The 16,157-nt window shown below is 44.9% G+C and overlaps 1 protein-coding gene across 1 annotated transcript in view; it reads right to left on the minus strand.

Moving 5' to 3' along the window:
* The window catches only part of TIAM2 (TIAM Rac1 associated GEF 2), a 104,166-nt gene extending 88,230 nt beyond the window's left edge, over positions 1-15,936 (minus strand). Inside the window, exons 1-5 of the mRNA XM_012759604.3 lie at positions 15,848-15,936; positions 13,502-14,695; positions 7,742-8,177; positions 2,748-2,920; positions 455-679 (exon numbers count right to left, since the gene is read on the minus strand). Of these exons, the coding sequence (XP_012615058.3) occupies positions 455-679; positions 2,748-2,920; positions 7,742-8,177; positions 13,502-14,689 (2,022 nt within the window). The 5' untranslated portion in view covers positions 14,690-14,695; positions 15,848-15,936. The remainder of the gene's footprint in view (positions 1-454; positions 680-2,747; positions 2,921-7,741; positions 8,178-13,501; positions 14,696-15,847) is intronic.
* Positions 15,937-16,157: the final 221 nt, after the last annotated feature.

Consider the following 16,157-nt stretch of genomic DNA (forward strand, 5'->3'; position numbering starts at 1 on the left):
AGAGAAGAGACAGCATTTTCATTAGCAGCTTCTCTGTTATAAGCAGTAAAATGACTGAGTTTGTTTTTTTGTTTTTTGCAATCCTTAGGCACAGAAATAGCTATGTTATACCAAATCACTCTTTCTAAAGCCGCTCTCTGTTTTAGAATCTTACCTGTTTCATCGTCTCGTAGTTTTACTGTATGGATTTTGTTCAGAGAGTGACCTTATTTGATAGGATCAGCTGGGCAAGATGGCGCCACACAATATTAGAAAGATGTGGTCACAAAATATTTCAATAAATACATAAACACAGCCACCAAAGCATGTCCTATCACCCATGTCACAAAACAGCAGCCATTAAGCCCTTGAAAGGAGAAGCCACTGACACTATTTCTCCCAGGGTGTAAGAAACACCGCCAAGAGCGAGCCTGCATTCAGTCGCCGTGCAGTGACCGGCGTAGACAAACGGTACCTGGTTTTCTATGGCTTTCCTGTTCTTCGGGTCGCTCACCACCGACAGCTGCAGCTCTGCCATCTTCTTCATCTTGCTGTCCATGTCTATCTTCTGAAGGAGGTTTTTGGTCTGGTTTTTCAGGAGCCGCACCGTGTCCTCTTTCCCATGCTTCTTTGCAAAAAGGGACGCGCAAGCAGAGTGTATGGCAGTGACCCAGTTTTCCAGATCTGTCTGGCTGGTGGCCTAAACAGAGAAAGGGGAAAAACCCGTTTTAAATGATTTTACCCCAAAGGTGCTCCCCAAAATGGTGGGCTGGGCTTTGACTGTGTAAAATCCAGGAAGTACCTGCACTTTGTAAAAAAAAAAAAAAAAGCTGGTTAATTTCAAAAACACACATAGCCACCTTCCCACCACTCAGGTCCGGAGGGTCTGGGAGAACATCAGGAGCAGAGCAGAAGCACACGTGGCAGGAGGAAAAAGCACAAACAAGCTACAGCCAGCAACAGAGGAGTGGTAAGAACACGAGGGTGGACGTGATATGTCACTTGGTAACATAGGAAACCACTCTCTAAAAGGCTGCGTGCGGATCTTCATAATTTTAAAAGAATGAGAACATATTGGGACTAAGATATTAAACTTTGAAACCTGGATGTAAAATTACCGTGTGGTCTAAAATAAAAAAACGCGAATAGAAGAACATTGGGGAAAATGCACAATAAATGTTATTGTTTTCGAATATAGGAATAGTTTGTCTTTCTCTACTCTTCAGTATCTTTAGACAAGATGGCCATACACTGTGTTTATAAAAAAAGTATTTTATTTTAAAAAACAATATAGAAAGTTGAATAAAGCAGAATAGACAAATATGTATGATTCTAAGCAGGCTGAGAAGCACCTGCAGGTCTCCTGATGTCCAGAGATAACCACACACTCAAACCTCCAGTGGCCTCTGTGGTCATAGAACAGGACCAACGGAGAAAACTTCCTAAAACTAAAGATATTTTGCCTGAATCACAAAAGAAAATATTCGTTTTCACACTTACCCCTAAGAAGTCCATGCTGATTTAAGCTAAGCTATTTTCCCTTCCCTACAATTCAGATGAACATCAATTCATTACTTTGCTTTAAAGCAACATAGAAGGTTTTAAGCAACCTTTCCATTAAGAGAAGGAAAATCAGATCTCAGGCCGTAACTCTGGTAAGTCAAGCCAGTGTGTGGACACAGTATGGCCAGAGTTTAGGTCCCAGGAAGAGTTTAGGTCCTGATGAGTTTAGGTCCCAGGAAGTCCTGTTGCAGTGAGCACTTCAGAGCATTCCAGACTCCCAAAGTCAGCTTAGAGAGTACCATGTTCTACCAGGGCTCCTGAGGGCACCCAGGACCATCTTTACCAGAGATCTAAACCCAGGACCTGTGAGGTTTTCCATGAACCTTCAAGTCAGACACAATCTACAGCCAACACTGTGTGTATATGAAGTGCTGGGTTTAGACTAAGAGGCATTCCAGAAGCCCACTTGACCTCCTGGCTGTCACCCCCATCTCTACTGAGTTAATTAATAATAACAACAGAATTTCTTTAGCACTTAACACATACATATTATTTACCCTTAAAGGAATCCTATAAGCTATCATTATTCTACAGGTTGAAGGGTCAGAATCTCAGAGAAGTTAGGTCAATGCTCCGAGATGACTTACAGACTTAACAGCAACACGATTCCAACCTAAGCCTGATCCCAGTTCCTGCAACTCATACCACTGTGTTCCGCAACTTCTCATTTGCTAGAAAGTTGCCCCAAATCCTAATGGGAGATAACCTGAATCTTAACATCCTAAGACCACTTCCACAGGGAATGAAATCCATAGCACTTGTCTCTCAGGGGTTTGTTGACAAATGTCTTCTTTGGCTTCCAATGGGATTCTTGGGAAGAGCCTAAGCCCCTCTCATCCACATTCTCCAGGCTTCCTTTATAAAGTCTCGACTCCGGGAATCTCGGACCTTGCACTCACAAGATCTTAAGATTCTCCAGAACAAGGGTCATGATTTTGCTCTCTTCGTGCTCTGATGAACACAGGCCACAGCCTGGCACTTCACGGGCACCTGAGAATGTCCTCTGCAGCAATGGCTGGATTTGCAAAGACCCTCCTACACTTGGCAGCGAGCAGAGGCCATTGTCTCTTGCTGAAGTCCCAATCCAAAGCCTAACTGAGCGTTTACTCTTTCATTTCTAAGTCTTGCCTTTTAACTGTTGCTTCTCATCTGAGTAGTATATGAGCTACCCTCTCAACCCCCCATCCCCAAAGCACCAGCGGTACCTGGAAAAGGTAGACGTCCCCAAAGGAATTGCTCAGGCAGAACACGTTTTCCTTCTTGGGATGCTCTGGGACGGACTGCACGATGCTGTCTTCCGCAAACAGAGCGCACCGAGGGGCGCTGCTCTGATCCGTGGAATTCTTCCCGTAGGTCTCATAGAACAGCAGGGTGCATCCTGTGAGAGAGAAAAGCAAGGCAATGTCCTTGTCACAGACCTAAGGATCCAGGAATGGAATGAGAAGGCAAGTGATACAGTAAAAAAGAAAAAAAAAAAAAAAAAAAAAAAATTTGAATAAGTTAATTATGTAATGCAAACGCACATGCTAAACAAGGAAAGGCTGGCATCTGAAGAATGCCTAGCTGTATTCAGATGAACCTGGATGAAAACTGAGACGCTTCTGTGCATGTAATATCAGTAAGAACAATACCAAACAGTAAGTTGTTGCTTATCTCTTCTAAGTATTCCACACACAGGGAAGCCCTATGCAGGGGGTGTGGTTATTTCCCCCCTCCAGGAGATAAACCTGAGAGACGGATTACGGCGGCGTGTCACCCACAGCTGGACCGGAGTGGCGCAGGGACCTGCTGGCCCCGGAACGCTCATTCTTAAGCACAATCCCACATGATTCAGGGGCTAGAAATGTGGGATGCCAAAGAAAATCCCGTATTCATTCGCTGCACTTACAATTTGTGGGAACAGGAATCTGAGTCTACTGGGGAACTCCACCGTTTACGAGAAAGTTTACCCAGTGTACTCTCCAAATACCACATAAAATAACTTCATTTCAGTATATATTCTTTTGTCTCACAGTGATAGGAAACACTACTTACTAACTTAGACTAAGAGAAAAAAAAATGAAACTAAATATGCCTGAATTTTAAAACATTACTGTAAAAATGTTGATACATATGCTTTTAAGTACTTATTAATATTTTTCCCCTAATAACTTCTACTTGTAATAGTTTCTTCACTTATCAAGGGTCTGTTTTAATAGATAGGAATGCCTTACAATTATCAGACACAAGTTTTAATCAAATTGATGCTTCTACAATGCTCACAAATGTATTTTCTTAAATAGGTTTACTGTCCCTTCAAACCTTCACCCAATAAATACCTCATGGGCAAGCCCATGCACACACTATGAGCGATGCAGTCCCCACCCAGGTGCTGGGGAAAGACCTTCCACGCTGGCAGTGGGAGAAGCACCAGCCTACCTTCACCAGCACCGTAAATGAATGGGGCCCTCTTCACAGCATGTTCTCCGTGCGAGTCCTCATTCATAAAGGGAGCTCAAATATTCACAACAAGGAAAAGCGGCAAGGTTGCTTGTGGCCTGTCCGGTGCTTCCACTGCACATGAAACCTGCCCTGACCTGGGGCCCAAGGGCCAGGGAGAAGGGGCCACGGCAACGCCAGCTGCGCCCATGTCCAAATTCTTTCCAGCAGGCTAATGTTTGCTTCCCGGTTTCCCTAACGTCACACTCCCAACATCGAGAGGAAATGAACACAAACCCGGGGCAGCCCCCAAGATGTTGCCAAACCTAACAGCCCATCCACAACAGACTATGGCTCTCATTTGCAAGCGTGAAATCCAAACAGGACACTTCATTTTAAAGCCAGGCCAGGATGTAGAACAATATGCAGAATTTTGTGGCTATCGAATTTAAAGATCAGGAAATCACAATCTTAACTGTTACACTCTATTAAACTCCAAGTTTAACTCTGCATCTCTCAGGGGACCCCTGGACTGACGGAAAGGGGCTGCCCCCCCCCCATAATCAAAGCCTCAGAACCCACCCCCACTGCAATCCCCTCCAGGCATTGGTGATGGCCTGGAGAGTTGACAATGGGAATTCTTGCCAGGGTAGCAGAAAGAGACAACAGACTGGCACAGCAACGGCAGTATAAGAACAGAAGAGATCCTATTAGTAGAAATATCACCAGGGGGAGGAGAGCAGTTAGTCTTGGTCTTTCCTCAAATCCACCTTTCCTTTGACACCCTCTCTACCTCCACTCTCTGCTGCCGGCCTATCTTGGGGCAGAATCTCCAGCATCCTGAAATTATTTCAAGAACTCTCTCCTGACACTGTCTGTTGGTCAGTCTGTTGTGCATTTTGAGGGATATGTTTATCAACCTTGCCAACTATTCAGCCTAGGAAGTCCCCGGCGAACTGCACGAAATTCCACTCATCGGAAAAGACAGATGGAAAGCAGAATTACCCTTGTTAAATATTTATTACATCCTCCAAGCCCTAGAAAACATTTGTGTCCCCAGCGTACCTATGCATCCAATGGAGGCAGGTAACCAGGTGGTTTGCTAACAACTGCTCCCTCCACAAAACTGTTTCCGATTTATTTACATAGATACTTGGAGGAGAATTTGAAAATTCCGCTTAAATATGTATGTGTGCCTGTATGTGTACACATATGTGGTTTTAACTATTAATTAGATTAAGCCTAAAAGTTAAGTCCAAACATTACAACTTGGATTCTAAGCCAAGAAACTGGAATTTAACATACTGAATTCCCAGAGGAGAGAGGTGTAGAAAGCCACATGGAAAAGGCTATGCTGGGAAAAAACATCTTTATCGCACGCCTTGCCCTGGCTGCAAAGGAAAAGAAGGAGTGTGTGCTTGATAACGTTTGTGCTACAAAGCACCCTTTATCCACGGACCTTGAACTGTTTCACAAGCAAACCCCACAAGAGCAGGGGACTGGCAGATCTAGCAATGGTCAAACACAAGTTGGGTCTATCCCACCCCTAAAGTCAGTAGCCAGATGTTCCTGTTCTACCTTCTGGGATGGAATATAGGAACCTGGTGATCTTCCAACAATCTAGTGCAGTACAAATGATGTCAGCAGCAGAGAAATCAGGAAGGGGGTGACCTTTTCAGGCTCTAGCTGTTGTCATTTACATTAATTCAGAATTAGCCTGTCTTCCATCTATCAGTCCTATCCTAACCTTTGGGGAGACCCAGGATAAGTTCAATACCTCTTCTACACACTGCAGGTCACTCTCATCCAGTTGTTATTTCCCCAGGCTAAATACCCCTAGATCATTATATCATCCTCCAGATGGCATGGGGCCAAATCCCTTTGATGTCACCCATGGTCCTCCTTCTCAAGGCGGTATATCGTCACACACATATGTGCCCCATTGCCAGCCCCCCAACCCTGTGGGATATACACTGGGGGTTTACAAATCCATAAATAGGCAGGGAAGAAACTCCCAAAGCATTAATTTTAAGAAACAAATTTTTTATATTTAGAAAAAATAACTGCATGACACATTATGGAGCAAAGTGCATCCATTCCAAATATCATGTGAGTGGGAAGCAGACCCAGACCGGGACTCACAAACAATTCCAGGAGCCCATGCCCTTGGGGGAGCAGGTTAACTCTCCTCTCCACCTAGGGAGACTTCAGGTAGAATTTTCTGAGAATCAACTTCTCATTTCCTAACAAGTCTCCTGCCATGTGTGCACATAAGAAGGGAAATGGACAATTCTAACCAGAGCACAGGAAAGAGAGACCATCTCCTCCTTTGCAAGAGACACGACATCGCTAATGAGGTACCTGAAGATCACATCTCCAAAGAGGTAGCTGAAGATCACATTTGCTCCTGTAGATCACATGTACTTTTATACAGCCACATCACCTTGGAAACACATTCTGAGTGGCCTGCAGAGCAAACCCCCAAATCTTTTTCACTTGTGATACTTCGTAGCCGCATCTCCCTATCCTGTCCTTGGGTAGCTATTGGACTTAAAAATTTCAAAGCAGAACTTTCTTATTCCTTCAAAATTTTATCTTGCTAGATTCAACCCATTATTTCAACTCTCCAAAGCTCTCCTATCATTCAGTACAGGAACCTGCCTCCTCATTACACAAAAACTGGGTAAGTTCTTTGCCTTCCTCAGCCACAATGTACACAAGGACCCAAATCTAGAGATGGAAAGAGGACTGCAGTATTTGCAGGATGTTGGGTCCCTGGGTTTTATAACTCCTCTCCCCCGTTTGCTGGGGAGTGTTACTTAGGGACAAAATGCCTTTGAAGTGCACCTTTATCCAAGGGGCTTATGGACAACCAAGAAACGATGCCTGCCCTCCAAGGTCGGGGGAGTGGGGCTTCCATTTTTAAATATGGGGCCAAGGAAAGCTAGAAAGGGGTAATTCAGAGGACTCCAGGCACTTCACACATACCCCACGCGGATGTGATTCACAGTTCCACTTTCTCCCATGATAGGGAAGGGTGTCACCTGATAATGAGGTCTGACTTTGGAACGCCACCTTCAGCTCTTCTGACAAGTCACAGGAGGGCTGTGCAGAAATGCCAGAGGCTGTGCGGCGGCTCTTCCTGCCTGCATCTGTCTATGTCAACACTGTATTCACTTAGAGCTTCGTGCTTCCTCACGAGGCACTGAGATTTTTTCAAATCCACACATCCACAATGCACAAGGCAATTATAACTTTTAAATGGCAATGCCAGTGAAAAACTTTTATCATCCTAACAAATCAAATTCTTACTTCTATTTCCTTTACATTAAAAAAAAAGATGCACTTGGTTTGTAGTGATAACAGACTTTCTTAATTCACAAAGGTGGGAGGACAGAAATCAAATAACCAAGATGATGGTCTTACTTGCCTTACTTGCACAAGCTGGGAAAGATAACCTCTTTGGAGTTCTGAACAAGTACAAAACGTAAAATTCAGGATCTACATTCCAAATAACTAAACTACCTTTTGTTAGTTATTTAGATTTTTTCCTTCCCCCAGAGTCAGGAAAAGTATCAAAGAATGGTACAAGGATACCTATAAAATAACAACTATTAATAATAACTATTAATCATTATTTATTAGACTGAAGAATGCATTTGAATAAGATGCTGTTTTGTGTTAACTCAAACCAACGCTGGACTCTATGGCAGCCCCTAGAAAGAGTATGGGTGGAAGAAATGATTACCTGTGGCCCTGGGCGTGTTGAAAACTCACTTACCCTTAAGTGTCACCCAGTACTGTTTCCACTTCCTTCGAGCCACCAGCTCCAGCTTCCTTTCCTTCTGCAAAGTGACGAGGGGTTTGAAGAAGAGCCACCCGGCTTTCCGGACCACTCCCTGTTCCTTCTCGAAGAGCAGGTCCAGCTGCTCCAGCGAGCTGAGCGACTCACTGCTGGACTCCGCGGTGTCTGTAGAGGTCTCTACGTTCTCAGTGTTAGTCCTGCTCATTTCCAGCTCTCGCATGAAATTCTCGTAAATGTTCTGTCGGAGGGGATCACTGCCAATCGCATGAGTGGATTCACTTCTCTGAGACAGGATCTGAGCCGAGCCCCCTGACCACAGCAAAGCGGATGCCTGGCAGGGCGTCTGCACATCCGCATTCAGTCCATCAGACCGGCTGTCAAAATAGTCACTGCCCTCCTTGGACCTCGGCTCCTATAAGCAGCACAAATGATGACCATCAGAGCTTACAGGTATCCAAAGCACCCCTTCCTCAACATAGCATATGTGTAATAATGTTGGCGGTTGCTAATAGTGGCACTGCAAAGCAAGATTCTTATAACAAAAATACATTTTTAATCACAAAGTCCCCCAAACAGAAAGAATCTGAGAAATAGTGCTACCCAGACCAATTCATATCCAGCAGAGTCGATGCTTACAGAAGTAAATAAATAGCAATGACTCTCCTTAATCTAACCTGTGCTTAGCATCAAGAAATAAGCCAATATGTCTAAAACACTTTAGTGAGTATTATTCGAATGATATTTCTTTTTTCTTTGCTAACTGTGAATCGATGTCTTCCAGGAAAGAATTTGCATTCATGCAATCTATCTTCCTCCGGGATAATTTGAAAGCTACATTAGAAAATCAGTAATTTCAGGGAGGGGAGGGCTTTGATGTTGTTATGTAAGACCCCACAAACTCCTCTTCCTCTTCCCATGGTAAACACAGTCCTCAGCTTCCGGCCAAGTGCCCAGATCTAGACTTCTAGACTTCAGGACCTCCTTCATCTTATTTTCCTGGTTCACAGAGTTAAAACCATGCACCTAGGACGCCTTATCCATGCAGAGTACTGGATAGTAACTGTAGGGTTTTTTCCCCCATAATATTTTTTACTTAATTTGAGAATTTCTTACATGAAAAGAATACACTTATGCATTCATTCGCACCCTTTCGTTTGAGCACCTCTTTTATCCTAGGCACTGGGGGTACCAAAGACCTGAGTCTTGACTTTAATATTTATTATCCCAACCCAAACCCAACACAGGCAGCTCTAAATGCAATTCTTACTTATGCAATAACTGCTGCTCCCCCGAGGCTGGCCGCACTGAACATCAAGCTGGCCGTGCACAAAACTGGAAAAGGACGTTTCTTCTAACATCTGGCTCAGAAATCCAGTCACTCAAGAAAAACACCTTGCATACAGGCTACTCACTGGTAAACTGCAGTAACCAGATTTTTTCAGCAGAAAGCGAGCTTAACTTCTGACTCAAAAGGCACTAACCCACCCCACGTGCAGAGCTCAGATCAAGGTAACTGCAGGGAGGTGCTGAGCACACTCACGTCTAATCGCCACCAGTGGGCTTCCAATCATATTTCCTTACGCATTAAAATAAAAATGAGGGAAAACTGGGTCAAGAACCAGTGACTAAAGGTCTTATTTTGAATACTGTACTGTGTAGAGAGGCTTTCTTTTCAGAAATTTCATCCAGAAGTCAAGTAGCAATTACTAGCTGCCTTTTGCAGGAAAATCATCATAAGACTGAAGCAAGCTTCCAAATACCCAGGAGCGATGAACAACTGAGCCCCAAACAGATATTACCAGGGAAAATATTATTTTCCACTGTGTTTACACTGCATCCCACAGTCATATTTATTTATACACTGATGTGTATGCAGACTAGAGCAAGTAGCCCAGCTGCTGTGAGTCACTTAGACAGGAAACTTTCAAAATACTTCAAGGTTTTTTTTTATTATTATTATTGTCACTTTGTTGCTCTTCAAAAACTCCTAGGAGATGAAGGAATACTTCTCATTTAGCTGGTATTAACATTATTTCAGCTATGAATATGACTCTCTGACTCACAGCCCCAAAACACTGGGATGCAAGAGCCATAAGGGGGTGCTTCGAAACAAGCCGAGGTCTGCCAGAGAGGGGCACGTACACACCAACGTTAAACACGACCTACAAACACTCTTGGCATCATTTCTCGTAAGAGAGAGACTGCAAGCTATAGTGCCAACTTTTAAATATCCAACTGTAGCAAAACAAGAATATTCCTGCTTGAGAAATGGGAAAATAATGTATTTCAGTATTCATAGCGATTCTTATACACAGGCATGAACTTTCCCAGTCTCATAAATGTCTAAAGCTTTCTGTCTAGAATCCTAATTGCCAGTGACTAATTTTCAGACTAATAAGAAAGGTCATGTTAAAAATAAATAAATAAACTGTCTTTGAATAGGTTCAGTTAGGTTCCTAGTCACTATGTTATGGGTGTGAAACAAATATACACAAAGCATATGATTTCATACAAATGATTTCCATTTCCACTCAGTCAGATAATCATAGACAAGGACTAAGGTAATTTCCAGACCAGGGCATGATAGCCAAGAGGGCACGTGGCAGGATCATTTCCCATCCCCTCTCTCTCTTGAGGTTAGGCATGGTGGCCTTGTGCCTTGCTTCGTCCAATAAATGTGAACATAAAGCAAATGTGTCACTTCCAAGTATTTTCTTTTTCCCTCCACCACAGTGGCTTGCAATGCTCCAGAGAGTAACTGTTTTGTCAATGTGGGGTCCCAGAAAACAATGTACACCTGAGCCACCACCTGGTGACTGGCTGCCAATGAACCTGAGGCATAAGTGAGAAATAAACATTAGCTGTGCTAACCTCAGAGATCTGAGGAGTTTTTTGTTGCCTCAGCAATAACCTAGCCTACCCTGACTGACAGAACTGAAAATTTAACCAGAACAGAAACAAAGTCTCAGTTAGTACAAAGTTAATACCAACCTAAAGTCAGTAGGAAGAGTTTATATGTATCAAACACATATTCCTCCCTAGCACGTTTTCTCTCTCTCTCCGTGTATGTAATTAGTGATATTCTTTTTCACTTGTGCATGTTTTTTCATGGATTAATCTATTTTCAGACTCTAACTCACCAGGGTGGTTGTAAAGCCCTATTAAAAAAAAAAAAAAAAAAGGCTGCTCTTTTTATATCACTTTTTTAAAAAAAGTCAAAACAAATAAGACTGTCCATCATGGTAAGACTTTCTGAACATTGCCCTGCTGACATAAACAAGTTTGTGTGTCTGAGAGGCAGCATATATTGGTTTGGTGCCTTATTATAGTATATTGTCACAAACTTTGCTCCCATGCAATGATTACATTTTTTTAAGTATCTAAACTTGATCTTCACCTTAAATTGTGCAAGAAAAACAAAGGCACAGCCAACAGAAGCGGCATACTTGCCAAAAAACTTAACCTTGTTCACATTTATTGATCATCAATTGTGGGAACACAAGCAAAACTAGAAAATTAGCCTTCACAGCCACTTTTTAAAACTCGAAAATAGTTGATTATCTTACTACTCAATAGCCCCAAAGTATTTAGCTGTAGCTACCAACAGCACCGTGGCCACGTGGCAGGATAGCAAATGCATGTGCCTGCGGTTTTGCAGAGACAGCTTGGCCCTGCTTCTCTACCAACTGGCCATATGTCTTCAGGAAAATCCCTCAAACTCCTTAAACCTTAGTTTCTTCATTTTTAAAATGAGGGGGAGTCCTTTCTAGCTTTAAAATTCCAATTCTTTGATTCTAACCAGCTTGTTCTACAGACTCTAAGGGCACACAAATAATTCAGAGTTAGGTTTTCGGAGGAACTCAGGGAGGCTCAGCTCCAGCGGGCAGGAGGGGCCGTGAGGGCCACACGGGACAGAGAGTGATGGGTACACAGCACCAAACGGTCTGCTTCTAGACTGAATGGGAACTGAAACAGAATGAGATTCAGGAGAGCCCCTCGTGAGCCAGGCCACAGTAAGGTGGAAGCACACTCAATACAAACGAAGCTGTGGACTGACGGCTCGATGCAGTATCCGCTAGGGGACACAGTCGACGACAGCTGAACACAGGCCGGCACTGTGACACTTGAACCGAGAAGAGGTGAAAGTTGTCTGCATGGGACTGCAGCCCCAGCATGGGCAGGAGCGATTTCTCCCCCTACGCTCAATTGTTCTCAGCTGTTTGGGACATGGGAGCTGGAAGACAAAGGTCAGATCTCGACTATTCAGCAGTTTAGTCTGCAGAAGTGAAAATGAAGAAGTAAATTACTGTGCTCATGGATGTGAAGAGGTCCCGTAAACAAGACGGGGAGCATCTGTTCTTCATCTCCAAGTCAAGGAGAAAGGGGCACCCAAGGACAACCCGGGAGGGACCGTCATGGTAGACATTACACATAAGAAGGAAATTAGTGTCAAACCTTGGGAATCTGAAACAATCTGCTCAGGGAAGTGATACTATTTTCCAACCCTAAAGCTCTATAAATTTTTATAATTTTATGTCTATACAGGATGATTAAAATGCACTTCTGCCAGAGACTAATTGCCCACTCAAATTCCCTTAATTCTATGACTTACACTGAGAGAACAAAAAACTCTTCTACCTTTTATAAATAATCAAAAGTAAAAACAAACAAAACAACAATAACCTGAAAACCTGGCAATTGCCATTAATTACTTAACAAGGCAGTCTATTACTTTTCTTCCTGGTGACAAAGCTACTTTGTTCTCCCATTAAAACTTAATAGCATTATTACTATTACCATCATAATTCTTATGTTAGTGGCATTATATTTTTTTGTATCACATATACCTAGGTACAGATGTTTTCAAAATTCCATTAGTTATCCCCATGAGGAGGTTGTAAGATTACACACAGAGACATATTGTCAACTTTTTTTTTTTGATGTACCAACTAAAGCATAGAAATTTTAATTTCCTCAAAGTAACAGCAAGCTCAGGAAGCTTACTCATCCAAAAATAATAACAATATCATTTTTTTTTTGGACTTTAAAAACGAGATCTAGCCAAATTCTCAGATAACCAAATTTTTCAGGAATTCTCTCCAACTCTGTACTTTCTAAGAACAGTTTGGCCAGGTCTTAAGATTAGGCCTGCAGAGCTCACCCAATAGTACAGAGGCAAGCTCAGAATCAGGGTGCTGCGGACTGAACTAGGTGTCCCGCCAAAATCCACATGTTGAAGCCTTAACTCCCCAATGTGATACCGTTAGGAGGTAAGCAGTGTAGATGAGGTCATGAGGGTGGGGCCCCCAGGATGGGATTAGAGTCTTTATAAGAAAAGCAAGAGAGCCCAGAGCTAACACTGGCTCTGCCAGGTGAGGACGCAGTGAGAAGGCAGCCGTCTGCAGCCAGGAAGAGAGCCTTCCCCCTGCATCCGACCACCCTGGCACCCTGACCTCCGTCTTCCCAGCCTCCAGAACAGTGAGAAATAAACGTCTGGTGTTCTGTTTGCGGCCCAAGCCGACACAGGGGAAGACTCAAGTTGTGTGATAAAGGTGAGAGCGCACATCTGAAGCTAAAGGGAAAAAAACCCACACCTAAAAACGAGATGGCCACTTCTTATGCTACTGTCTTCACTTTCACCAGCTCATTTACGCCCCCGACAACGCTCTGGTGACCTTCCAGCTCTACAGACAGGGAAGCTACGGGGGTCCTCCCTGCGGGCCAAGGTGTGCTCACCTGCAGTTTCCTCTTCTTCCTGGAGAGGCTTCCCGTCCAGTCGCTGATGCGTCGCATCCTGGCTTTGAGGGTGTCCTTCTTGGCACTGTCCTCGGTTAAGGCTTTGGGCTTGCGACAGGGGAGGGTGAAGGAGCTGTACTGCGCGGGGTCCCGGCGCGCCACCCGGGAGGGCACGTCCATGTCGGACGCGAAGGAGACCCGGGTGCTGAGGCCCGCGTGCGCGCCCACCACGCACTCGTCCGAGAGGCGCATGCCCGCGGGGGCCAGGCCGCCCAGGGTGGCGTCTCTGTACAGCTCCCGCAGGGAGGACAGGGAGGAGCTTTGGTTGAAAGGCTTTTTGGCGTCACCAGGCGGGAAGCTGGCGTGGCGGCCGGGCTCGGGCGTGCCGGGGGCCAGGAAGGGGCCCTCCGCCTCGCTCAGCTCCCCGCCGGCGGCGTTGCCCCACGGGGAGTCGTACCAGGAGGACTCAGAGCTCAGGGAGCTGCCCTTGCTGGAGCGCAGGCCGGAGTCGGTGGGAGAGGGCCGGGGGCGCGGCGGGGAGTCGGCGCCCGACGCCCTCCGGGAGGCCCCGGGCTCCGCGGGCGAGGGCGAGTAGCGCAGCAGCCGCACCGGGCCGCCCCCGCCCGACGCCTCGCCGGGCACGTGGCCGTTGTGGAACTCGACCCGCAGACACCCGTCCAGCTTCCCCAGCGTCCGGATGAGCACCCGGGGGCTCCTGCGGTCCTCGCCCCGTGGCGCCGAGGCCGCGCTCTCGGGCCTCCCGTAGCAGTGGAGAAGGTGGCCGTTGCAGTCTCTGGAGGCGACGTGGTTATCCGCGGGCTGCTGGCCCGCGCAGAGGAAGCCATTCTCCGGGCAGAAGGCGGCATCGTGGCCCTGGAAGTCCTTTCCTGGGGCGTTTGCCCTGTGCTTGGCGTGGGCGACGCCTTTGCAGACTTTGCACGTGGGCCCGCCCAGCCTGGACGCCGCGTAAGGCTGGCTGCTCTTGAAGTGAGAAAGGCAGCTTCGGGCCAGGGACCTGGACTTGTAACCCGCCCCGCTGCCGCCGTGGCCCCACCCATGCACCGACTTCTCGTCTTTTGCGTGAATGCCACGTATCTTCAGGGAGCAAGGCTTTTGCTTAGCACCAGTAATAGTATTGCTGTGATTTTTAGATCCTTGAAGGGTGTACTGACTCTCGGAGTTCCCCATTTCAACCTAAAGTAAGAACAGCTGCATCAGTAAGACCCATGACCTCAACTATATTCCGTTATGACAGAACTTTCTAAAAAAAAAGAAAGTCCTACACATTACACAGGGAACAAGCAACTTATTTCGGTGCCTGGCACATCTCACAGGAGTAGGGACGAGAATGACTGAACTGGCTCTCCTTACCGTGCAAGGCTGTCGGTCTTATTAGCCCGACAGACAATATTGCACAGTCATGTGCTAGTTATTTTAAATACATTATTAGCTGTGCAATGCTAATTTGGAAATTGAATGGGCATAAAAATCAGCTTAAGGAAGAGATCTCCTTCAGGTTTGGTGTTGGGAGGTTTTGAACTAATGATTTCTTGAACCGAATAACTGGAAAAGTATCTTTGTCAGTCCAAATATACAGATTTCAGTGATCAGAGATACATTTCCATTATACATAAACTACTGGTAGAGCTAACACCTCACTATAATATAATAGATTTTTGCTCAAAAACTACCACATTTGTAATAACCATGAGTCTGGGCGCCAGGCTCTGCTGGAGTTTCAGGAATACCACAAAAGAAAAAGACTAGAAGTCCTCAAAAAGAAGGCTGAGATGAAAAATAGGAGTGGGGTTGGGGAATAAGAGCTCTCATTTGGGACAGAAAAATATTTTAATATTTTTAAACTCTAGAACTTTTCTAAAGACTCAGGCATCCTCACTTTAGAACATGACGAAAGAAAAAAGTTTGAAGGTGACTTGCTAGAATGTGGGCATCAGAAAAATTAACAGACCTTTATATTTCCCTTTAAAAACCCCAATTTGCTCAAAGAATCATTAAAGCCAAACTCGAAGTGAAACTTGATCCAAACCTCTCCCCCTGGTTTTTCCTTCTAACCAGTATGTCACTATTTTAGGCAAGTGGGAAGTGATGCTTTTCCAGTTCTGTTTTGAAATACATTTAGTAGGGTTTTTTTTTTTTAATTTCAATTCTTTTATATCTAAGAATGCATAGCCATAAAACAGAAGTCAAATGGATTGACTTTTCTGTGGTGGCAGTTATCAAATATTTTAAAACCAAAACCACGGGACCAAATAATTAAACCTTTTGCTCATCACCTTAATCGCAGTCATGCGATGTGACGTGAACCCCGACGTGAGCCGGGCTTACCTGCGGTCTGGTTCTCGCTCTGAGGAGCCCAACGGTCAGTAGGCTTTACATGGTCTTGGGAGGGAGGCAGCACGTTTAACACACACGGACAGCGAGTCCACGAAATGATCCTGAAAAACAGAAATATGAGGAAACTCCGTCAAGCATCTGACATGACGCTCCCTAAGTGAAAAGGGAGGTTTAGTGTAAATTACTTGAAGAAGTAACTGGCGCCCGGAATCGCTGTCAAAATAATAAATGAAATGTCTGTGAACTGCTTATTCATCAGGGTTGTTGAGAAGATGTGATGCAAGCCAGAGCTGCCCACCCA

This window comes from Microcebus murinus, chromosome 5 (genome assembly GCF_040939455.1).
Source record: "Microcebus murinus isolate Inina chromosome 5, M.murinus_Inina_mat1.0, whole genome shotgun sequence".
In the NCBI taxonomy this organism is placed as follows: Eukaryota; Metazoa; Chordata; class Mammalia; order Primates; family Cheirogaleidae; genus Microcebus; species Microcebus murinus.